The following is a 24,443-nucleotide window of genomic DNA, read 5'->3' as shown; positions in this document are numbered from 1 at the left end:
TGCCCAGGCTGGTCTGAAACTCCTGGGCTCAAGCAATCCTTCGGGCTCGGCTTCCTCAAGGGTTGGGTTACAGGCCTGAGCCACTGCATCCTGACCACTTATCGATACTTGACATTATATTTGTGTTTATGTGTTTTCTTCCCTGTAATGTAAACACTGTGAGAACAGGGCTGTTCACCGTTGTGTCCCCAGATCCTAGGACAACATGTGGCACAAGGGAGGCAGTTGATAAATACTTTTGAATAAATTAAATGATACTTGGGAAAATACCTTCTATGACACCATTCTTGAATTAGTTACTTCATTTGTCACTGAAGACAAGCTTACTTCACCAAGAATTTGAACCAATAAGGTAACCTGCAGTGTATTTACTAACCAGATTCTTTGAGCAGGGAGGCAGAATACAGTAGAGAATGAGAGATGTTTGCATCCTGGCTGTAACCTCACCAGCCGTACTGCTTGAGATATGTTGCTTTGCTTCGCTTCTGTCAATAAGATGAGAATAACGGTACCTACTCCTTAGTATTAAATGATTAAGTATGTTAACAGGGAGAGGGCCAAACGTTTGTTGTTTTATTACACAGCAGGACATCAGGTCTTACTTTTGTAGCTCCCCATCTCAAAGACGGGGATAGCAAATGTTTCATTCAGGAAAAAAATCCAGGTTGAACAATGGGGCTGTTGGGGCGGGGCCAAGAATATTCTGCTCGAATTAACAGTATTAATGGGCCGGGCGCGGTGGCTCACGCCTGTAATCCCAGCACTCTGGGAGGCCGAAGTGGGTGGATCACCTGAGGTCATACATGGGTGAAGCCCCGTCTCTACTAAAAAAACAAAAATTTGCTGGGCGTGGTGGCGGGCGCCTGTAATCCTAGCTACTTGGGAGGCTGAGGCAGGAGAATCGCTTGAACCCGGGAAGCAGCGGTTGCAGTGAGCCGAGATCAGGACATTGCACTCCCGCCTGGGCGACAGGGCGAGACTCTGTCTCAAAACAAAAACAAAAACAGTATTAATGGAATGTAGTATAACCCTCAAGCCCTACTATTAACACGTGGGGCCGAATCCAGACCCCGTCTTCCCGTTCGGATTCAGAACACCTTCCTGACTCACTGGCCCTAGGGCATCAGCTACCTCGGACAGCATCCTTTTGGGAAAATACCGCCCACCAGCCCCACGACTGGGAAAGAGTCGGGAAACACCCCCGAGCAATCCAGTTCCCTGAGACTTCCCTCCTCCCTCCCCTCAGCTAGGGCCCGCCGGTTCCTAGTGCGTGCCCAGCAGTCCTCAGGTCACCTTCACTACCGGGCCAAGGACCCCGTGGGAACTCGCAGCCTTCGCCACACTCGTTCCTCGCGCACCCATGGAGGGGTGCCTACAGAGAAGACCTGCGTGGCAAAAACCTAAACGAAGAGATGAGGGGCATGGAGAGGAGTAGGATAAGAGAATAAAGATAACAGTGGGGGGGAGACGTTAGTTTCCTTTATATCTTTTGTTACTGGCGGTAGCAGTGAAGTTAGAAACGGTTTTAAAACAAATTTCAGACAGGCATTTTCCAAAGGCAAGCCTGGAGCGCACGGATCTGTATAACCGCGGAAGGCCCTGTTTCCGGTCCCTTGCGCCTGCGCTCTTGCAGCCAAGAAGGCGGGAGGCTGGAGTAGAGGGAAGCCTGCAACCGGAAGTGAAGGCAGATTTCCCTCCTTCGTCGCTGTTGCTGCCGCCATACGCGCTCTCCCTGTTTAGGTAAGCTTTGGCCTTCGCTACAATCCGTTTCCATCTGCGCTTCTCCGCACCCATCCCGTCACATGGGTTCCTGATACCCTTTTCACAGGCGATGGTCTGGTCGCTGGGGCCTAGTTAGTCGCTATTTCCGTAGCTTGCATCCCTTTCGAGAGCAAAGAGCTCCTGGGGGAAGGAAGGGAAGCTAAGGGGGGACCCAATCCAAGATGGTGTCCTCGGCGCCATTGTGTTCGTTTTGCTCTCTTCTTCCAATGGGTTCTTCTCATATTGGAGGCCTCAGCATCAATGAGAGGCGGCGCTCGGCGTCCCTTGGTCTTGGTATTTGCGGAGGGCGGGGCTCTTCTCACCTTCCTTGTCCTTTCTTGAGCTCTTTCTCGGCCCTCGGTGGGACTGGGAGGAGGAGCTGGTTTCTGGGCCCAGTTGGATTTTTCTCACCTTGACTTGCCCAACTTAATTTGGAGTGCCTTCCAAGTGTTTACGATACGATTGGTGTCATTGTATGTTTCTCCGAAAGGAGTCTCACCTTCGTAGCGTAACAGTGATGTGAGACCACTTGGTAAAGATCCTGTTAAAGCCTGGGCGGGGATTGCCTTTCTCTGTCAACTATTAGCTTTCTTATTGTAGGGTGGAGACATGAATTTTGTTTTTTTGTGGCCGAGCCATTTGTCTTGCACCGCCCCTCCCCCCCATGCTAATTACACAAGGCTTTCTTAAACAGCGGAAGGGAGGATACTGAGAAGTGGGAGGCTGAGAGCTATGGGAGGTGGACGGCGGCCATATGATGTTTTCTTTTCGAAAGGTGAGCGCTTTGCGCAGTGATGACCCTCATCTATCACCCTTGACTGATGGCTGCTGAGTTAGGCATCCATAACGGTGGGATTATAATAGGGAAAGCGGAGTCTTCCTTTGAGGACTTTTCAGGACTCTACTTGTCATCTCCATTTTCCACTTTACTAAGTTATTAGTCATATTTTACCTTTTATTATCTATTCTATTTCCTCACTGTTACTTTCAGATCAAGAATTTATAAGTTGGTCTTCCCCTTCCAACTTTTCTGGTTTCCGCTACTGTGATTGCTAATCTTGTTGGGAACCTCTGTCCTAACCACTTTCCCTGGTACTGCTTTTTCTGTTCTGTTATATTTGCTTTTCGTTTTTATGTTTTGTATCTGTTTTTCTTTCCAGGCAAAAGTTTCCTGGTTTAGGGAAAGTGGGAACTGGGGATGGAAAAGAGGTGGTGAAGGCTGTGCTCGTGATTAAGTCTTGCTTTTTTTTTTTTCCCCCCTCCAGCTCTTCTGTTAGAAATAGTATCTTTGTTTTCCTTTGCTGTTCCTCAATCCCCTACTCTTCACCCCTTGTTTTCACCTATTTTGCGAGAACCCATCCAGATCCCCCTTCCCTTCTTCCCCTGCCGGCCCAGTTATGGCAGAGAACGATGTGGACAATGAGCTCTTGGACTATGAAGATGATGAGGTGGAGACAGCAGCTGGGGGAGATGGGGCTGAGGCCCCTGCCAAGAAGGATGTCAAGGGCTCCTATGTCTCCATCCACAGCTCTGGCTTTCGTGACTTCCTGCTCAAGCCAGAGTTGCTCCGGGCCATTGTCGACTGTGGCTTTGAGCATCCGTCAGAAGGTAAATTTTCTCTTGGGCATGTAGTGCTCACTGGGCTCTTTAAGGGTACAATACAAAGATGTGTTTGTCGTTGCTCAGGTGGTGGTAAGGGTTTATACTTAAGGCTAGATCAGGGCCAGGTGCAGTGGCTCACGCCTGTAATCCCAGCACTTTGGGAGGCCAAGGCAGGAGGGTGGTCACTTGAGCTCAAAAGTGCAAGAGAAGCCTGGGCAACATAGGGAGACTCCTGTCTCTACAAAACGTTCAGAAATTAAGCAGGTGAAGGTTGAGGCTTCAGTGAGCCGTGATTGCACCACTGTACACCAGCCGGGGCGACAGTGAGGAAGAAAAAATCAGGGGATAAGTATCAAAAACAATTTTGGATAGAGGAGGCTTATACAGGCTTATTCTTTCTTTCGTGATAGCACCAAAGTGCTAATGATCCAAAAGTGACTTCCAGGTCTGCCATTCATTCTTGTGACTGGCTTTTCTTGTCTGCTTATTTTTAATTTTGTCACTTGACTTCTAATTTTAAATTTCCAGAAAGGTCCTGCTTGGACCTGTAGTCTCCCTCTGTTGGGCCAGGCCAACTGTGGCCTCTGGAAACCTCTATGACTGGTTTAGAGATGACTGGCTTCTGGGTCAGGTACCAAGTCCTTCATTTTGTCCAGGGTTGTAGTTATGTGACCCGAAGTATGGCAACCTAAGCAGGAGAAGTGGTCTGTGGCAGGTATTCAAATGTCATGAATTGTTACAGATTAAGAAAAATAAGGACAGAGCCAGGATCATTGAAGGTGAGCGGTTGGTAGATGCAAGGGGTTTGTTACTAGGACTGGGAAGGCCTACATCTGGAGGAGGCTAAAGCTAGGAGGAATTAGGAGAGTCTGATTTTGAGGTGAATGTAATTGAGCAGAGAGAGGTAAAATGGGTCTGGAAGTTGGCAAGAACCAGGTAAATACTAGACTTTGAGAATTGAGTGGTAAGAAATGGGCGTGGCATGGTGAAAAAGGTAGAGTTATCTGGAGACTGAAGTCTAATTTATCTTCCTCCCCCCCCCCCCCACTTTTAGTCCAGCATGAGTGCATCCCTCAGGCCATTCTGGGAATGGATGTCCTGTGCCAGGCCAAGTCGGGCATGGGAAAGACAGCAGTGTTTGTCTTGGCCACACTGCAACAGCTGGAGCCAGTTACTGGGCAGGTATATTTGGGGAGAGTGCTGGGGAGGGGATTTTGGTTAGGACTATAAGGGAAGGGTGTTTTTGTCCTAGCTACATGATGCTTGCAGAGCCATGAGCACATGACCTCTGTTACCCTTGACAACCTGACAGCTGTGGGGGATGTTCTGTCGCAAGCGTGGGGTTCGTGATTTAGATCACAGAATTGAAGTCATTTATTATCGGCCCAGGTGTGTTTTTGTGACAGTCACTTCCCTAGAGGGGATAATGAAGGGCTACATTTACCATATGTCTCCGTCTACTTCCTGCCTAAGGTGTCTGTGCTGGTGATGTGTCACACTCGGGAGTTGGCTTTTCAGATCAGCAAGGAATATGAGCGCTTCTCTAAATACATGCCCAATGTCAAGGTAAGCCAAGGTAAAGAGACCTGAGAGTGAGGGTGTGGCAAGTTGGAGGGATAAGAAACTTGTAGGCCAATAGTCTCTTTAATTTTGGAGAAGCTTTAGTTTGCTGTGGTGTAACAGAGTGTTGAGTTCCTGTGTAACAGGAGGATTCGTAATTGGGCTATGGATGATGCTTAACACAAGACCACCCTTTTCTTACTACTTTATACTGACTTTGAATCATATCAGTTTAATAATTTTGGGGTATGTGGCAGAGAAAGCCGGAAACTTTAAAACAGCTCCAGTGGTGTATGAATATTGAGGATTCCGGCCAAGTGCACAATGGCTTACACCTGTAATCTCAGCAGTTTGGGAGGCCACGGCGTGTGGATCATTTGAGGTCAGGAGTTTAAGACCAATGTGGCCAACAGGTTGAAACCCTCTCTCTACTAAAAATGCAAAAATTAGCCGTGCATGGTGGCACACACCTATAGTCCCACCTGCTTGGGAGGCTGAGGCAGGAGAATCACTTGAACCCAGGAAGCAGAGGTTGTAGTGAGCTGAGATTGTGCCATTACACTCCAGCCTGGGTGGCAGAGTGAGACTCCCATCTCAAAAAAAAAGAAAAAACCTGATTGAAGTTAGGCATTTTCGGCAAGAATCCTTCATAGGTGATGCTGTATCTCCTGTTATGCCACAAATCTGGTCGACTTATGTTAGTTATTTTATTTTATTTTTATTTATTTGTTTTGAGATGGAGTCTCGCTGTGTCCCTCAGGCTGTGAGTGTAGTGGCGCGATCTCAGCTCACTGCAACCTGCGCCTCCCACATTCAAGCGATTCTCCCGCCTCAACCCCCCGAGTAGCTGGGACTACAGTGTGCCATCATGCCTGGCTAATTTTTGTTTTTTTTAGTAGTGACAGGGTTTCGCCATGTTGGCCAGGCTGGTCTCGAACTCCTGACCTCAAGTGATCCACCCACCTCGGCCTCCCAAAGTGCTGGGATTACAGGTGTGAGCCACTGCACCTGGCCTCATTAATGATTTTAGATTTACCATAGGATTAGCGTCGTGACAGTCTGATTCCACAGTCGTTCTTTTCCCCCTTGAAACCAGAAAGTAGTTTCTGGTGTTATTTGCTACTGTACCAAGGCCCAGATCCCCAAACAACTATTCACCTAATGGTTTTAACATGAAATGATAATATTTAGCCCGAAGCAGTAATTTCATGGGGTTTGTGTGAAAGAGTTTGAGATTCTGGGTTTATTTAGGAAAACTTAATGTTCCATGTGTTTTTTTGTGGTACTTTACACTAATCTGGTGATTTCTTGCTGTCCTTTATTTATTTATTTTTTATTTTTTGAGATGGAGTCTCGCTCTGTCATCCAGGCTGGAGTACAGTGGCTCAATCTCGCCTCACTGCAATCTCCACCTCCCGGGTTCAAGCGATTCTCCTGCCTCAGCCTCCCGGCTAATTTTTGTATTTTTTGTATTTTAGTAGTAAATTTGTAAATTTTGTATTTTAGTAGAGATGGGGTTTCACCATGTTGGCCAGGCTGGTCTTGAACTCCTGGCTTCAAGTGATCCACTTTTCTTGACCTCCCAAACTGCTGGGATTACAGGCGTGAGCCACTGGGCCTGGCTTTATTTTATTTTTATTCATTTTATTTTTTTTTGAGATGGAGTATCACTCTTGTTGCCCAGGCTGGAGTACAACGGTGGGATCTTGGCTCAACACAACCTCTGCCTCCCAGGTTCTCGTGCCTCAGCCTCCCGAGTAGCTGGAATTATAGGCGTGTGCCACCACACCTGGCTCCTTTATTTTTTAAATGAAGCCTGGCCTCATAAATGAAGGAAGTTGGTTAGATTAAGTCAGTAGAACTGAATTATTGTCCTGACTGCTCCGACTAGCCATGTAACTTTAGGCAGTCACCCTCAGTGTTTGGTGGGGGGGGGACATAAAATTTTTAAATCAGGTGACCTCTAAAGTTAGTTTTAGTTTGGAAACATGCTAAAAATTGGTTTAGCTCAAACAGAGTGGGAACCCTGGGGGGATTGGACTCTTTCCTTCCTCTGTTTTGAGACTCTTTGCTTCTGGCTCGGCAGGTTGCTGTTTTTTTTGGTGGTCTGTCTATCAAGAAGGATGAAGAGGTGCTGAAGAAGAACTGCCCGCATATCGTCGTGGGGACTCCAGGCCGTATCCTAGCCCTGGCTCGAAATAAGAGCCTCAACCTCAAACACATTAAACACTTTATTTTGGATGAATGTGATAAGATGCTTGAACAGCTCGGTGAGTGGCAGTGCTGGGGCTTGGCTAATGCTGGGGAGTTGTTCTTTGGAGCCAAATGATGTTTATTTGAAACAGGAGCACCTCAGTGCAAGGACGACTCTTATCTATCACCCATGACTGATGGCTCTGGGTTCCCTGGTTGGTCTTTATTATGCTTTTAAGCACAGTAAAGGGTGTCATCTATCATCTTTCTATGATTTTTGTTTTTAACCTTTGAGAATAGGGGACTTTGATTATTTTAGGCATAAGTCATCACCACCACCACCGTTTTCATTATAGATTCATATACTGGGAGTCATAGGGGAGATTCTAAACTGAAAGAGAAGACAGTACCCTTCTGGCATCTCCAGCACAGCATTTACAGTCAGAATTTATAGCTGAATAAGTGTCTAGACTCAGGTCTGGGATTAATGTAGAGAGTGTTTGTAGCAGTTTGTGTGATGTGGTATTCTAGTGTGCCAGGTGGGGTTAATGGAAGATTTTTCTGTAAGAATTGAATCTTGGTGAATGAGAGTGGGGTTGGACATAGGCCCCATAAGTCATTACAAATGATCTTTGGCAATTCTATATGGTGAGCTATAAAGGTGGGCTCCAGGTAGGGATGTCATATTTGCCTGACTTGATAGAAAAGTAATCCAGAGAGTCATAGATGGACTCTGATATCTGGAATATAATATGTGCTTGATATTTGTAGTCTGCTGAAGGCTGACTGGGGCTTGGGCAGGAAAGGGTTGGGAGAAGGTCCCATAAAGCATGTTTTGAAGGCCTTGAGAGCCTCTGCACTGGGCTTTATCCCCATTTCATAGTTGGGAACTTTGGGGTTTTACCTTATTTCTTGCTTGGTTAAAACAAACAGCTGGAATCTGATCCCACTTCTTGATTCCAAGTCCATTGCTCTTTCCATTGTGTTGTTACTATTTCCAGCAATCTTCACCTCACTGGGAAGTCTACCTCTAATCTTTGTTTATCATACCTGCTTATTTTCTCCTACAATTTTTTTCCTTGTTCTTGTAGACATGCGTCGGGATGTCCAGGAAATTTTTCGCATGACCCCCCACGAGAAGCAGGTCATGATGTTCAGTGCTACCTTGAGCAAAGAGATCCGTCCAGTCTGCCGCAAGTTCATGCAAGATGTAAATACCCTTCTACCTTCTCTCCCTCCACTCCCCGCCCGCTGCCTCCTCCCCTTCCTCGCCCTCTTCCTCAGACTCCCTTGTCATTCAAGTGCCAAGAAGGCGGCTTGTGCCCAACTGGGAGTAATGACTCCTTGAAGAGACATACAGAAGCAGAGACAGCTAGTGTTAGGGCCTGCGCGGGTGCCAGGGAAACTCCGGAAGACTTGGTCGGGTTAATGTGAGAGCGGGTAGTGTTCGACTTTTTCATAAATCACAACATTTTTGAACCTCTTCTCCCTTCGGGGGAGGGCAGGATTTTTCTGCCCTACCACCCACCCATCCATCGTCTCTTACATGCCCCCTACAGCCACGCACCCTCAAGGTGGCATCGAGCATACAGCTGGAGCCTTCTGCTCACCAAAACTCCTACTTCCCGGTGGCAGGAGAGCAAGAGAGGGACAGACAGATGGCAGGGCATGTCCAAAAGAAGAGCATCAGCACAAATGAATCCTCCCCTTCCCCACCTCCAGGGGTGGGGGCCTTTGGCACCTCAATCCCCGATACCCTACTCCTTCCCACCCACATCTCCTTGCACCCATCTGGAACCTCGGTTGATGTGAGCCGGCAACAGAGAAGCACCGTGGCGCGGCGAGGGAATGCAGACGGCACCCAGCGGTGGATGGCGGCAGCGGAGGCCGCGGGGAAACCTGACCAGGAAGCTGAGGACCAAACCAGCCTCTTTTTCCGTTCCCGGTTTTTTTCCTGAACCCAACGCGTGCCGTGCCCCGTTTCCCCCAATATGTGTTGGGGAGGGGTGTCCTGAATGGGGTGGTAGATTTTTTTTCTTAAAAAAATTTTTTTGTTTTTTTTAATACTCAGAGGAGAGGGACATAGGAAAGGTAAAGTGGATGTAATCGGGTGGTTGTTAGGGTTTGGGGCTAGGTGGGGCCAATTGCATAAGCAGTGGAGTGTGTTCTTCCCCTCCCTGCAGTGTTCCTTCCCGTGGGATGATCACTCTTTAGCTGTATTTGGGGCTAGAATGAGATTTGAAGGAGGCCATGGAACTTCTCTTTAGAAAGCCTGCCTTGGCTGGGCCTGGTGGCTCACCTCTAATCCCAGCACTTTGGGAGGCCAAGGTGGGAGGATTGCTTGAGCCCAGGAATTTGAGACTAGCTGGGGCAGTGTAGTGAGACTTTGTCTCTACCAGAAAAACCGGGCGTGGTGGCGCATGCCTGTAGTCCCAGCTACTTGGGAGGCTGAGGCAGGAGGGTTTGCTTGAGCCCGGGACGTGGAGGCGGCAGTAAGCTGTAATTGTGCCACTGTACTCCAGCCTGGGTGATAGAGTGAGACCCTGTATCAAAACAAAAAAAACAAAACCTGCCTTCTGGGATTGGGCTTCTGGTTTTTTTCCCATGACACACGCATCCTTTCCTATTTTGTCCTCTGGGTCTTCATATTAACTATCTTCCCCCAGGATAGTATAAAAAGTGTTAGGAAAGTTGGGCTTTGGAGTTGTGGTAATTTCTGTCTTTGTTACTTTCCTCCCCTTCAGGGGGTTTTTTAATTTTAAAGATGAATGCAGTGAGGTATAATGGTGTGTGCCTGTAGTCCCAGCTATTCAGGAGACTGAAGCAGGAGGATCACTTGAGCCCAGGAATTTGAGGCTATAGTGTGCTATGATTGTGCCAGTGAATAGCCACTGCACTCCAGCCTGGGCAACATGGTGAGATCCTGTCCCTTAAAAGCGTATCTGCTGCTCTGAATTTGGTATTTTAACACCACTTACTGATACCTTCCCTGTAAACCTGTAGATGGTTTAATTCTTAGTCAAGAGACCAGTCTCATCTAAAACTATCCTGTTGTGGTCTGACGGCAAGTAACTCATCTTGAGTAATTTTTGTTTCTCCTTAAGTGGCATTTTGACTGTCCATTGCAGCATTCTGATCTTAAAAGACATCCACTTTGCTAATGCACTCGAGATTCTCTTAGTTGAAGTAGGAGAATCAAATGGAGCAGTTGTCCTCCCCCCACCCCATGTTCTTAGAAGCAACTCTGATGGAGTTATTCTGACCTTGAGTCACTGCCTCCCATCATTTCCCAGATGTTTGGTCCTTGCTCTCCCTTTGAGAATCATCTCCCATTTTCTTTCCTCTCCCACCTCTATTTGAGGTAATGGCATCTGTGCCATTGGGTGGTTTCACTGCTCCTTGACTTCATTTGCAGTTTCTTTCCCATGATAGTTTTTAGTTGGGCAGTCTTAAAACTCATCTGATAGGAAGGAAATTAGATGTAATGTGAGAGAGACCACAGTAAAATGTGGGTATTTTTGGGAGTGGGGTGGGGTTTTCAATCTTCTCTTTCCTCCCCATCCCCCCATGGGGTGTATTGGAGATCAACTTCCTCCACCCCCCCAGGTTTAACCCCCCCACTCTGCCCTCCTCCCGTTCCCCACCCCCTTCCTCCCCCCCAGCCAATGGAGATCTTCGTGGATGATGAGACGAAGTTGACGCTGCATGGGTTGCAGCAGTACTACGTGAAACTGAAGGACAACGAGAAGAACCGGAAGCTCTTTGACCTTCTGGATGTCCTTGAGTTCAACCAGGTCAGTTAGACGTCCAGTAGGGGGATGAGCATTGGAGCACTCCAGCTGTAGCAAAAACCTGGATATTAAGTACACTTTTATTGAGGAAATCACATGGGTGATGTGGGAGAGAATAATGAGGGTATAAATATCTTAGGGGCTGAGCATGAGTAAGGTGGGAGCTGCTTTTCTATTCTATGGCTGGCACGGGTATGTCCTCAATAACCTCAAGGAAAATAAACTTCAAAAATTAAGATCCTTGGCCAGGCACAGTGGCTTATGTGTGTAATCCCAGCACTTGGGGAGGCTGAGGGAGGTGGATCACTTGAGTCCAGGAGTTTGAGACCAGTCTGGGCAACATGGCGAAACTTCATCACTACCAAAGAAGAAAAAAATTAGCCAGGTGTGGTGGTGTATGCCTGTAGTCCCAGATACTCTGGTGGCTGAGGTGAGAGGATAGCTTGAGCCCAGGAGATTGAGGCTGCAGTGAACTATGATTGCACTACTGTGCTCCAGCTTGGGCAACAGAGTGAGATCTTGTTTCCAAAAGTCCTTGAAGGAATTTAGGAAGTTGTTAAAAGTCTTGAAACGATTTTTGGGGGCATGTTAGGGTTCTTGAATGTTTAATTCCTCTAATAACTGCTTATTCAAGAGAAGCATTTCTGACTGGGTGCAGGGCAGTGGCTCATGCCCATAATCCCAGTACTTTGGGAGGCTGAGGCAGGAGCATCGCTTGAGCCCAGGACTTCAAGACCAGCCTGGGTAACATAGGGAGACGCCCGTCTCTACAAATAGTAAAAATAAAAAATAAAAATAAAGTAGCTGGACGTGGTGGTGTGCACCTGTGGTCCCAGCTGCTTGGGATGCTGAGGTGGAAGGATCTCTTGAGCCCAGGAGGGTGGAGGCTGCAGTGACTTGTGATTGTACCACTGCACTCCAGTCTGGGGGACAGAGTGAGACCCCATCTCAAAAAAGTGTTTAATTAATATACTTGTGAGTGGTCTATTTGCATTTAAAACTACTTTCTAGAATTAGGATAGCTCCCTTAGGTTTAATATTTTGGTGAGCAGGAATATCAGTTACCCCTCCAGATCTTAATTCTAGTTTTTTATCACTTTTTCATGAGGTGATCTCATCCTCATCTCCTAGCATGTCTGGCAATTTTGATTTCTGAACTCTGTGCTACCTCAGAGGCCAGCTTCCTTAGGGAAAAATCAGTGCTGAAATAGTTATATTTCCTTTTCTGCTCTAAATATATAGTGGGGGAATAAGAGAAATGAAGAGGAATTCCTGAGAACGTAATCACTAGAAACTCCCCTCTCCCACGTAATGCCTCTCACACACCATGGACACCTATTCCCCCAATTTGCGACCCCCCACCCCACCCCACAACAGGTGGTGATCTTTGTGAAGTCTGTGCAGCGGTGCATTGCCTTGGCCCAGCTACTAGTGGAGCAGAACTTCCCAGCCATTGCCATCCACCGTGGGATGCCGCAGGAGGAGAGGTGAGCTGAAGATGGGAAAGATATTTTGTGTCCTTGGGAGAAAAAGACAGTTGAGAGAAGGGAATCTCAACATGTTTTAAATTTCCTTTCTCACAAAGGCTTTCTCGGTATCAGCAGTTTAAAGATTTTCAACGACGAATTCTTGTGGCTACCAACCTATTTGGCCGAGGCATGGACATCGAGCGGGTGAACATTGCTTTTAATTATGACATGCCTGAGGATTCTGACACCTACCTGCATCGGGTAAACCTCACAGGCTGAAAAAATCCCACTCTCCCATTCCCTTGTTTTATGTTTGTACATCTTCATTCCTGCCTCTGGGTCTCTTTCCTCTTCGGTCTTCCAGTGCTACCCTCTGTCTCCCTCCAGGTGGCCAGAGCAGGCCGGTTTGGCACCAAGGGCTTGGCTATCACATTTGTGTCCGATGAGAATGATGCCAAGATCCTCAATGATGTGCAGGATCGCTTTGAGGTCAATATTAGTGAGCTGCCTGATGAGATAGACATCTCCTCCTACAGTGAGTACTGATCTCATGAAACCCTTTAGGTCCTCCCTGTTCCTTAGTGTGTTTGTCCTAAATCCCATCACATAGGTCATGGGCATCTGATGCATAATGGACACTTGACTGGTTCATGCCTCCTGGTCTTTGATGCTGTGTTGGGATGTTTTTCTGACCTTTATGTGGGGTTTCTGTCTTCTCTCATCATATTACATCCCTTCCCTCACCCCCACGTCCGTCCTCTGAACCCAGGCAGTACACCAGTGTCTGCACGTGTGCCGTGTGTTCCTGCCTCACTTTCCCCTTTTCATGCCTTATTCTGACATGCTACGTTTTCTTCTCAGTTGAACAGACACGGTAGAAGACTCGCCCATTTTGGAATGTGACCGTCTGTCCTTCAGGAGAGGACACCAGGGTGGGGGTGAAGGAGACACTACTGCCCCCACCCCTGACAGCCCCCACCCCATGGCTTCCATCTTTTGCATCACCACCACTCCTGAACCCCCATTTCTGATTTGTCAGAATTTTTTTTTAACAAAACTAAAAATGAAACACATGTGTCTGTGGTGTCTATAAGTGCTTCGTCCCTTTATTGTATTTGGGGTGAGGTTATTTTAGGGCATGGTCCAGGGTGAATTCCTATAAGGCCTGGGTGCCCTGCCTGCTGTGAGATCAAAGGGGAATGGGACTAAGACTGCAGAGCCCTGGCTCCCCCACTGCCTGCCAATTGCCTGCGCTTTGTGGTCTCTTCCACTTTCTCTGGCCTGGGAAGACGCTGGGGTGTTTATGATCCCAAGGCTCCTGGTGGGTGGTGCATGTATTTTCAGTGCCGGAGGGTGCTGTGGGCACTGGGGGAAACTTAGGCGCCTCCTCCAAGGCTCTCTCGGTGCCTCCTCATCTGTTCCTTCAGCTTCTGGATCTTGAGCACCAGGGCTTGGGCCTCCCAGGCTCCCTCCTGCCCTTCAAGGAGGGCCTGGTACAGCTCCAGCTGCTGCTCCAACAACTCTTCAGCTCGGGCCAGCTCAGCTGTGCGGTGGGTCCCAGGGCCCTGGTCAGGGAATTAGGGGAGGGAGCATCAGCCAGGGCAGGGGGCCGAGGCCCTGGGAAGCTTTGTCGCAGGCTGTGGCTGGAAGTGAGAAATTCCACCTTCCCTATTCGTTTTTGAACCGGTCGTTTAAGGACACCTGTACTGAGAAGGCCAGGTAGCTTCCTGTCTTGGGCATAGGCCTCTGGGTGGTAATAGGGGGAGCAAATAGAGTTCCCTGGCCCAGGGGCTGTAACTGGCTTCCTTGAACAAGGATATGGGGTCACTGGAAAGAGGATCAGCCGCTCCTCCCCGCTAAGAAATAATTAACTGTTAGGTGAGGGGGAATAGATCCTGTTCAAGGACTTTGTGGACTGTGCTGTTGTGGGTGGGGGTGGGGTGAGGGAAGGGAACCCTGAGGTCTGGGCTGGGGGAGGTGGGGAGAGGAGTTGGTAGCTGAACTAAGATAAGAGCTGCAGGGGTAGGCATGGTGTGGGGTGGTGCAGGGTGGGATTGAGGGTTTTTTTTTCCCCACACCCCAGTGTAAATTCTCACACCCTCTGTTCCTACCTTTGGTGCCACTTACCCTGGGAGGGGACGTCATCTTCCCATTTCCTCTGGAGCTGGTCTGCTCTTCCATGCTTGCCTTGGGGTTTTGGGAGCAGCACCCATGGGAGCCCTGGGGTGCCAAGGACCAGGAGGGCAGAAGGAGGCGAAGGAAATGGTACCGAGAAAGCCAGGGCAGAGGGAGGACCATGGCGGGTGACCTGGCAGGGAGCTGTGTGAGCTGTCCAACGGCCACCAGGAACTGGTTCCCTCCAGGACTTGGCCTCACTTGAGTGCCTGGCCCTGCCCAGGCCCCAGCCCCCAGCCCTGCCCCTGCCCCTGCCCCACTCTGCCCCACGTCTCTCCCAGCCTGGCCCCAGACAGAGTCCAGGAACAACTCCTGTTCCTGATGTGAAAAATGTCCCTGCCAGTTTAGGCAGAACTTGCTTTAGAGCACTGGTGCCCAGCCTACCACAGGTCTGTGATTTTTTTTTTTTTTGATCTAGTGTTTATTAGGTATGAATTTTACAAACATTAGCGGTAGCTGTGGAGCTGGAGAGTATTGCACCTTCTCCAAGCTGCATGGCGAGAACCACCAATAGTGTGGTAGAACTTACAGCCCTTTCCAAGGCCGTGGCTCTCTTGGCCTGCAGATAGCCTACGCATCTCCCTATGCTTGTTGTGGACCACTGGGTGTCAGGTTTCCTTCTGATAGTGTTATGGAATGGATCAACTAGGATAGCCTCAAAAACTTTGTATGTGGAATCTTTAACCAGCCCAGTGAGAATTCAGGACTCAGAGCCCCACAGTGGCATCCAGCTTGCTCTTCTGTAACAGACTGAAGGCTTTAAGCAAACTAGCTGGTTAACACCATGATAGACAGGCTTGCTGTTAAGTTGCCTTCTTAGGAACTAGATTTTCAGCCACCACGGCGCTTATATATAACATAACCTTGCTTGGCTGTAGCCCAGTAGCGTGCTTTATTGGGCTGGGTGGGGCGGGGATCCCTGTGGAGAGCAGAGAGCTGGTGGTACTGCCAGCAGCGGACCCTCAGAAGAAAGCTCATGACATCAGACTGCTTCTTCCATAGCTTCTGGATGTACTTGTATGCACCATCTTGGTTTACCCAGTGGCTGCTGCCAGACAGAAAGGAAAGGCTACCACAGGTCTTGTGTCTTTTTTTTTTTTTTTTTTTTTTTGAGACGGAGTCTTGCTCTGTCGCCCAGGCTGGAGTGCAGTGGCGCAATCTGGGCTCACTGCAAGCTCTGCCTCCCGGGTTCACGCCATTCTCCTGCCTCACCCTCCCGAGTAGCTGGGACTACAGGTGCCCGCCACCACGCCTGGCCAATTTTTTGTATTTTTAGCGGAGACGGGGTTTCACCGTGTTAGCCAGGGTGGTCTCGATCTCCTGACCTCGTGATCCGCCCGTCTTGGCCTCCCAAAGTGCTGGGATTACAGGCGTGAGCCACCGCACCCGGCATGCCTTTTTCTTAACACTGTCTTTTCTCACTTCACTCTGCAAGGTAGGAATTACCTCACTGGTTTGTACCTGAGGAAACTGGCTCAGATGGTTTCATTCAGCATTCACTGGGGAAGTGTCTGTTGGGGGCAGCTCTAGGCTGGATGTGCTCGAAGGTCCACAGCTGGTTGTTGGTAGGGCCTGGAGGGTTCATGTCTAGGTCCACCTGACTTGAAAGCTCATCCTGACCTTGCTTAAGTGCTGATTCCCCTTTGCAGATGTACCTTTTATTGTGCTTCCCTTTATTGCTCTTTGCAGATGCTGTTTTTTATTTAGAGATTGGAGGCTTGTGGCAACCCTGTGTCAAGCACATCAAACAGGTCTATTGGTGCTATTTTTCCAACAGCAGGCAGACATCATGTCTCCATGTCACGCTGCGGAATTCTCAAAATGTTTCAAGCGTTTTCATTATTATACTTGTTACAGTGACCTGTAATCAGTTACTGAAGTTAACTATTGTGATTGTTTTGGGACACCATGAGCGATGCTCATATAAGACAGCAAACTTAATGGAAAAATGTGTGTGTTGTGACTGCTTCACCAACTGGCCATTCTCCCGACTCTGCTTTCCAGGCCTCCCTATTCCCTGAGGCACAACAATATTGAAAGGAATAATCCATGCGGCAAATGGCAAACATCATTGTCTTATTTTAAGAAGTTGTCAAAGCAGCCTTCAGCAGCCATGCCCCTGATCCATGGAGGCAAGACCCTCCCCCAGCAAAAAGATCAGGATTAGCTGAAGCCTCATATGATTGTTAGCATTTGTTTAGCAATTAAGTATTTTAAAATTAAAGTATATGGCCAGATACAGTGGCTCACGCCTGTAATCCCAGCACTTTGGGAGGCCGAGGTGGGTGGATCACTTGAGGTCAGGAGGAGTTCAAGATTAGCCTGGCCAACATGGTGAAACCTCATCTCTACTAAAAATACAAAAATTAGCTGGGCATGGTGATGGGCACCTGTAGTCCCAGCTACTTGGGAGGCTGAGCAGGAGAATGGCTTGAACTCAGGAGGCGGAGGTTGCAGTGAGCCAAAATCGTGGCACTGCACTCCAGCCTGGGTGACAGAGCGAGACTCCATTAAGTATATACACAGTTTTTTGTACACAATGCTACTGTACACTTAACAGACTACAATATAGTACAGACATAACTTTTATGCACAATAGGAAACTAAAAAGTTTGTGTGACTCACTTTGTTGCTATGGTCTGGAAACAAATCTTCAGTATCTCCGAGGTATGCTGGTCATTTCCCTTTCCCTCTTCTTGCTGGCCCAGAATGACCTTGTTTCTTGCCCCTGTCTAACCCTGCATGCTGTAGGGGTTTGCCTTCTCTGGTAGGTCTGGGCACTTTGTATCCCTTGTAACCTTGGCTCCTGGGATATGACACTGGTACAACTGGCCTCAAGTTCTGTTGGACTAGTGAGCCTCCCCCAACACCTCCTGAACTAGAACCAAAGGCCTGTGCACACACCGTGCATGTGTGAGTCTGCATAGAGATGTCAGCTTCCTGCAGGGTGTTCTGAAGGGATGTGCTGTTGTGACTGGACTGTGACATAGCCACAGGCCCAGAGGCAGGAGTGGCTCAGAAGGGAGTGGCTGGTCCCAATTTTGATCATCTAGGAACAGGAAGGTCCTTAGAAAACCATGCCCCAGAAGGCAGGATTGCTGGAGAGTGGACAGCTGCTAGCCAGCTCGCTATCTGGATATCACTCTGCATTGGGAGGGAAGATGGCCTCTGCCATGGTGTAAGAGTCCAGGAACCAGGCAGTGAGGCCTTCCCAGCGGTCAGTGCTTCTCACACTTGCGGGCCAAAGCACCTTTAGATGAGGCCAAAGACTTTACGTTCCTCATTAGCTGACTTTTTCCCACTTAAGTGGAAAAAGAACCCAGAACCTTTGTAAAAGTTTTAGGGGAGAAGGGCTTTCCCTCTTGTATCTTGGTGATAAGGTTATGCATGACTCGTACTTTAATTGCAATGTGTACACAGCTAAAGCCTTAATTATTAGAATATAAGAGCCCCAAACTACTGTTATTACAGATAAGTGAAACTATGCAGTATATGGTTAAACAATCCACAACTAATTAACATTGAAAGTTGGCCGGGCGCAGTGGCTCAGGCTTGTAATCCCGGCACTTTGGGAGGCCGAGGCAGGGGGATCACTTAAGGTCAGGAGTTCAAGACTAGCCTGGCGAACATGATGAAACCCCATCTCTACTAAAAATACAAAAAATTAGCTAAGCGTGGTGGTAGCCACCTGTAATCCCAGCTACTTGCGAGGCTGAGGCAGGAGAATTGCTTGAACCTGGGAGGCGGAGGTTGCAGTGAGCTGAGATTGTGCCACTGCACTCCAGCCTGGGCGACAGAGCAAGACTCCGTCTCTCAAAAAAAAAAAAAAAAAAAAAAGAAAAGAAAGAAAAGAAAAGAAAAAAAAATTAACTACATTTTTGGGAGGTGGACAGAGCAATGCTCTGTCACCCAGGCTGGAGTGCAATGGCACAATCTCTGCTTGCTGGAACCTCCGCTTGCCGGGTTCAAGCAATTCTTATGCCTCAGCCTCCCAAGAAGCTGGGATTACAGACGTGCGCCACTATGCCGAGCTAATTTTTGTATTTTTAGTACAGACAGGGTTTCACCATGTTGGCCAGGCTTGTCTTGAACACCTGGCCTCAAGTGATCCGACTGCCTCAGCCTCCCAGAGTGCTGGGATTACAGGTGTGAACCACCGTGCCTGGCCCTCTATCTGTTAATTTAAAAGATTAGCAGCCATTTAGAAAAAACAACAAATGAGACTTTTGCAAGACAATCTAAATGATACACTAATAACAATCCTTTGGGAAAGTGACATTTCAACCATGTGAGTTTCTGCTTTAGGTTATGAACTCCAAAATGGACTAAATGGACTAACCCCCAATAATTTATAGTAGCTAGTTTTTTTTTTTTTTCACAGTAGGTAATTCTAAACCATAAATAAAATAGAATCTGAATTTTGGCTTTGTTCACCTGTGGGAACTTAATTAAGAAAGCACTGGCCTTTGGGTCGGTTCAAATATAGTGGATGAGGCCAGGCGCAGTAGCTCACACCTGTAATCCCAGCACTTTGGGAGGCCGAGGCGGGCGGATCACGAGGTCAAGAGATCGAGACCATCCTGGCCAACATGGTGAAACCCCATCTCTACTAAAAATACAAAAATTAGCCGGGCATGGTGGTGCATGCCTGTAGTCCCAGCCACTCGGGAGGCTGAGGCAGGAGAATCACTTGAACCCAGGAGCCAGAGGTTGCAGTGAGCTGAGATCATGCCACTGCACTCCAGCCTGGTGACAGAGCGAGACTCTGTCTCAAAAAACAAAAAACAAAAAACCAAAAAGAAAGAAAACCAAATATAGTGGATAATCGTGGATCTCATAATTGTAGAAATGAAGGAATTAAGCTAAAAAAATACATAAACCAAAATACCTAGTGCTAAGGTTGAATGTCCCCACCAAAACTCATGTTGACATTTAATTGCTATCCTAATGGTATTAAGATGCAAGACTTTTTTTTTTTCTTTTTTTGAGATGGAGTTTCGCTCTTGTTGCCCAGGCTGGAGTGCAATGGCACAATCTCAGCTCACTGCAACCTCCGCCTCCCATGTTCAAGTGATTCTCCTGTCTCAGCCTCCTGAGTAGCTGGAATTACAGGCACATGCCAACACGCCCAGCTAATTTTTGTATTTTTAGTAGAGACGGGGTTCCATCATATTGGTCAGGCTGGTCTCGAACTCCTGACCTCAGGTGATCCACCTGCCTTGGCCTCCCAAAGTGCTGGGATTACAGGCATGAGCCACTGTGCCCAGCCGATGTGGGACCTTTCAGGGTTGATTAGATTGAATAGATTAATGCCATTATATGGCATGATAGAAATCAGTTCAGCCTCTTTGCCCTTCCACCTCTCACCATGGGATGATACTGCAGCCAGGTCCTCATAAGATGCCAGTGTCATGCTCTTGGACTTCTCAGCCTCCAGCTCTGTGGGAAATACATTTATTTTCTTTATAAATTATCCAGTCTGTGCTTGGTGTGGTGGCTCAAGCCTGTAATCCCAGCACTTTGGGAGGCCAAGGTGGGTGGAAGGCTTGAGCCCAGGAGTTTGAGACCAGCCTGGGCAACATGGCAAAACCCATCTCTACAAAAAACCACAAAAATTAGCTGGTGTGGTCGTGCGGGCCTGTGGTCCCAGTTATTTAGGAGGCTGAGGTGGGAGGATCACTTGAGTCTGGGAGGTGGAGGTTGCAGTGAGTCGAGATCGTGCCACTGCACTCCAGTCTGAGCGACAGAGAGAGACCCTGTCTGAAAAAAGAACAAAATAAATTACCCAGTCTGTAGTATTCTGTTATAGCAGCAGGAAACGGACTAAGACACATAGATTACGTTACTGTGTTTATTTATTTATTGTTGTTTTTGTTATTCCTGACTCTTAATATAGAGTCTTAATCAGATGAGCATTCTGGCCTGGCCTCCGCAGAAGGGGCCTGTCTTTAGCCACGACAAGAGGAGATTAAGGCCAGCATCATCCACAAGGTCAAGGGGCTGCAGAGCCCCCTAAGGCCAGTGTGCTGATGGGCCCTTCAATATTGTATCCTACCCAGTGGATTGGCAGGACTGGGTGACTGACAGGGATCATTGTTGCCTCTATGGGAAAGTCTTATGGAGATGGGGGCTGAGGGATGTTGAAGTTTAGCCATTACATTACAGTGAGAGAGATTACATTACTAAGTGTCAGAGACCCTGCTGGGCACTTTCTGTTACTGTCACAGGTGGCTTTCACAGTAACCTTTTAAGAGAGCTCTTTTCATTTTTCTTGTACATGGCTGTCCGGTTGTTCCAGCATCATTTGCTGAAAAGACTATCTTTATTGTATTGTCTTTGCTCCTTGTATTTATGTGGGACTATTTCTTGGCTCTCTGTTCTGCTCAAGTGGATCAATTTGTCTATTCTTTGCCAATGCCACTCTGTCTTTCTAAAATTAATTTTTCGATTGACTAATTTTATGCATTTATGGTGTACATCATGTTTATATATATATGCACATACATACACACACATTGTGGAATGGATAAACCAAACAATTAATAATATGTACATTACCTCACATGCATATTTTGTGTGTATGTGATGAGAATGCTTAAAGCTATTCTCATACTATTTTCAAATACGCAATATGTTGTTATTAAGTTTAGTCACCATAAGGTACAATAGATCTCTTGAACTTATTCTTCCTAACTGAAATCTTGTGTTCTTTGACTAACATCTCCCCAATTCCCCCACCTCCCACCCTCTGATAACCACCAGTTTACTCTCTATTTATGAGTCTGACTTTTTCTATACTCCACATATAAGTGAGATTGTATTTGTCTTTCTGTGCCTGGCTTATTTCACTTAACATAATGTCTTCCAGGTTCATCCATGTTGTCACAAATGACAGGATTTTGTTTTTTAAGGCTGAATAGTATTCCATTTTTTATATATACCACATTTTCTTTATCCATTCATCCATTGATGGACACTTAGGTGGATTCTATATCTTGGCTATTGAGAATAATGCTGCAGCCAGGTGCAGTGTCTCGTGCTTATAATCCCAGCTAATTGGGAAGCTGAGACAGCAGGATCGCTTGAGGCCAGGAGTTGCCCTGGGCAACATAGACTCTATCTCTAAAGGAAAAAAAAAAAAAAGAATAATGATGCAATGAATATGGGAGTGCAAATATCTCAACATACTGATTTCATATCCTTTGGATATATACCCATTAGTGGGATTGCTAGATCATGTGGTATTTCTATTTTTAAAATTTTTGCAGAACCTCCATACTGTTTCCCACAATGGCTATGCTAATCACCACTCTGTCTTGATTACTATGGCTTTATAGAAAGTCTAAGTCAGGTAGTGGTGGTCTTTGACTTTATTTTTCTCCTATATTGCGCTGGCTAGGTCTTTTGCCTCACCATATAAAGTTTGAATCAGTTTGTTAATATCCACAAAATAACTTACTGAGGTTTTTTATTGAGATTGCATTCATTCCACAGATCAAGTTGGAAAGAACAGATATATTAACAGTATAGAGCCTTCCTGACTATGAACATGGAATATCTCTCCATTTGTTTAGTTCTTTGATTTCTTTTGTCAGTTTTGTAGTTTTGTTCATATAGATCTTGTACATATTTTCTTAGATTTGTACCTAAGTGTTTCATTTTTGGGGGTGCTAATGTAAGTGGTATTGTGTTTTAAATGGCAAATTCTGGACCAGGCACGGTGGCTTACGCCTGTAATCCCAGCACTTTGGGAGGCTGAGGCAGGCAGAACATGAGGTCAGAAGTTCGACATCAGCCTGGCCAACATGGTAAAACCCCGTCTCTACTAAAAATACAAAAATTAGCTGGGCATGGTGGGGCACGCCTGTAATCCCAGCTGCTCAGGAGGCTGAGGCAGGAGAATTGCTTGAACCCGGGAGAGGGAGGTTGCAGTGAGTTGAGATCGCGCCACTGCACTCTAGCCTGGGCGACAGAACAAGACTCCGTCTTGAAAAAAAAAAAATTAAATGGCGAATTCTACATGCTGATTGCTGATACATAGAAAAGTGATTGGCTTTTACATATTAACTTTATATCCTGCAACCTTGCTATAATTGCTTGTTAGTTCCAGGAATTTTTTATGTGTGGATTCTTTTTGATTTTCTACATAGACAATCATATCATCTGTAAACAAAGACAGTTTTATTTCTTGTTCCAAATTTGTATACCTTTTAGTTCCTTTTCTTGTCTTACTACTTTAGCTAGGACTTCCAGTACAATGTTGAAAAGCTGTGTTGAGAGGGTCACTCCTGCCTTATTGTGATCTTAGCAGGCAAGCTTTTAGTTTCTCACCATTAAGTGTGATGTTAGCTGTGGATGTTTTGTGGATGTTGTTTATCAAGTTGAGTAAGATCTTCTCTATTCCTAGCTTGCTAAGAGATTTTTTTTTTAATCATCATGAATGGGTGTTGGATGTTGTCAATTGCTTTTTCTGCCTCTATTGATATGATCATGTGATTTTCTTCTTTAGCCAGTTGATTTAATGGATCACATTAACTGATTTTCAAATGTTGAAGTAACTTTGCATACCTGGGATAAATCTCACTTAGGCATGGTGTATTGTTCTTCTCATACATTGTGGATTTGATTTGCTAGCATTTTGCTGAGGATTTTTGCATCTATGTTCATGAGAGATATTGGTCTGTGGTTTTCTTTTTTTGTGAAGTCTTCATCTGATTTTGGTATTTGGCTAATGCTGGCCTCATGGAATTAGTTAGAAAGTATTCCCTCATGGAATCCCGGCCTCATGAAATGAGATAGAAAGTGTCTGTCTTGGCTTTGCAGACACCACCATCAGGAGCCCCGTACTATCAGCCATGGTCAACCCCACCGTGTCCTTCAACATCGCTGTCAATGGCGAGCCCTTGGGTTGTGTCTCCTTCAAGCTGTTTGCAGACAAGTTTCCAAAGACAGCAGAAAACTTTCATGCTCTGAGCACTGGAGAGAAAGGATTTGATTATAAATGTTCCTCTTTTCACAGAATTATTCCAGGGTTTATGTGTCAGGGTGGTGACTTCACACGCCATAATGGCACTGGTGGCAAGTCCATCTACGGGGAGAAATTTGATGACGAGAACTTCATCCTAAAGCATACAGGTCCCGGCATCTTGTCCATGGCAAATGCTGGACCCAACACAAATGATTCCCAGTTTTTCTTTTTTCTCTTTTTTTTGAGATGGAGTCTTAACTCTGTCGCCCAGGCTGGAGTGCAGTGGCGCGATCTTGGCTCACTGCAACTTCCGCCTCCCAGGTTCAAGCAATTCTCCTGCCTCAGCCTCCTGAGTAGCTGGGATTACAGGCATGCACCACCATGCCTGGCTAATATTTGTATTTTTAGTAGAGACGGGGTTTCATCATGTTGGTCAGGCTGGTCTCGAACTCCTGACCTCAGGTGATCTGCCCATCTCGGCCTCCCAAAGTGCTGGGATTACGGCATGAGCCACCAAGCCCGGGCAATTCCCAGTTTTTCATCTGCACTGCCAAGACTGAGTGGTTGGATGGCAAGCACATGGTCTTTGGCAAGGTGAAAGATGGCATGAATATTGTGGAGGCCATGGAGCACTTTGGGTCTGGGAATGGCAAGACCATCAAGAAGATCACCATCGCTGACTGTACACAACTCGACTAAGTTTGACTTGTGTTTTTTTTTGAGACTGAGTTTCGCTCTTGTTGCCAGGCTGGAGTGCAATGGCGCCATCTCGGCTCACTGCAACCTCTGCTTCCTGAGTTCAGGCGATTCTCCTGCCTCAGCCTCCCGAGTAGCTGGGATTACAGGCATGCGCCACCACACCTGGCTAATTCTGTATTTTTAGTAGAGACGGGGTTTCTCCGTGTTGGTCAGGCTGGTCTTGAA

General features: G+C 47.0%; 3 protein-coding genes, 2 non-coding genes and 1 pseudogene across 9 annotated transcripts; 4 read left to right on the top strand and 2 right to left on the bottom strand.

The window, feature by feature from the left end:
* Nucleotides 1-1,560: 1,560 nt before the first annotated feature.
* Nucleotides 1,561-13,445, top strand: DDX39B (DExD-box helicase 39B). 5 transcript variants are annotated; one of them, XM_003831591.7, is made up of 11 exons: nt 1,561-1,740; nt 3,157-3,369; nt 4,418-4,545; nt 4,837-4,929; nt 7,010-7,193; nt 8,208-8,326; nt 10,779-10,910; nt 12,285-12,394; nt 12,493-12,637; nt 12,764-12,911; nt 13,238-13,445. In XM_003831591.7, exons 2-11 carry the CDS (start codon nt 3,159-3,161, stop codon nt 13,252-13,254), a joined length of 1,287 nt encoding a protein of 428 aa, XP_003831639.1. In that variant the 5' UTR covers nt 1,561-1,740; nt 3,157-3,158; the 3' UTR covers nt 13,255-13,445. The 5 variants fall into 5 exon arrangements, with proteins under 5 accessions (XP_003831639.1, XP_003831638.1, XP_054969352.1 ...); XM_003831590.5 differs by having other exon boundaries at nt 1,562-1,740; nt 3,027-3,369; XM_055113377.2 differs by lacking the exon at nt 1,561-1,740 and adding an exon at nt 1,931-2,055.
* Nucleotides 2,511-2,588, top strand: LOC112440240 (small nucleolar RNA SNORD83). Its single transcript, XR_003028415.1, has one exon. It is a non-coding gene; the product is annotated as a small nucleolar RNA SNORD83 (small nucleolar RNA).
* Nucleotides 7,244-7,319, top strand: LOC112440241 (small nucleolar RNA SNORD83). Its single transcript, XR_003028416.2, has one exon. It is a non-coding gene; the product is annotated as a small nucleolar RNA SNORD83 (small nucleolar RNA).
* A 10-nt stretch (nt 13,446-13,455) lies between the features above and the next one.
* MCCD1 (mitochondrial coiled-coil domain 1) lies at nt 13,456-14,727 on the bottom strand. The gene is made up of 2 exons (XM_003831600.6): nt 14,504-14,727; nt 13,456-13,941 (listed from the first exon to the last, which is right to left on the bottom strand). The coding sequence occupies exons 1-2, from the start codon at nt 14,672-14,674 to the stop codon at nt 13,753-13,755; spliced, it is 360 nt and encodes a 119-aa protein (XP_003831648.1). The 5' UTR covers nt 14,675-14,727; the 3' UTR covers nt 13,456-13,752.
* LOC134730550 (large ribosomal subunit protein eL15-like) lies at nt 14,703-16,136 on the bottom strand (annotated as a pseudogene).
* A 6,773-nt stretch (nt 16,137-22,909) lies between these two features.
* On the top strand, nt 22,910-24,218 carry LOC106634869 (peptidyl-prolyl cis-trans isomerase A-like). Its single transcript, XM_014345310.4, has 2 exons — nt 22,910-23,636; nt 24,059-24,218. Exons 1-2 carry the CDS (start codon nt 23,407-23,409, stop codon nt 24,216-24,218), a joined length of 390 nt encoding a protein of 129 aa, XP_014200796.1. The 5' UTR covers nt 22,910-23,406.
* Nucleotides 24,219-24,443: the final 225 nt, after the last annotated feature.

This window comes from Pan paniscus, chromosome 5 (genome assembly GCF_029289425.2).
Source record: "Pan paniscus chromosome 5, NHGRI_mPanPan1-v2.0_pri, whole genome shotgun sequence".
Classification (NCBI taxonomy): Eukaryota; Metazoa; Chordata; class Mammalia; order Primates; family Hominidae; genus Pan; species Pan paniscus.
This window is presented reverse-complemented; position numbering and strand designations above follow the sequence as displayed.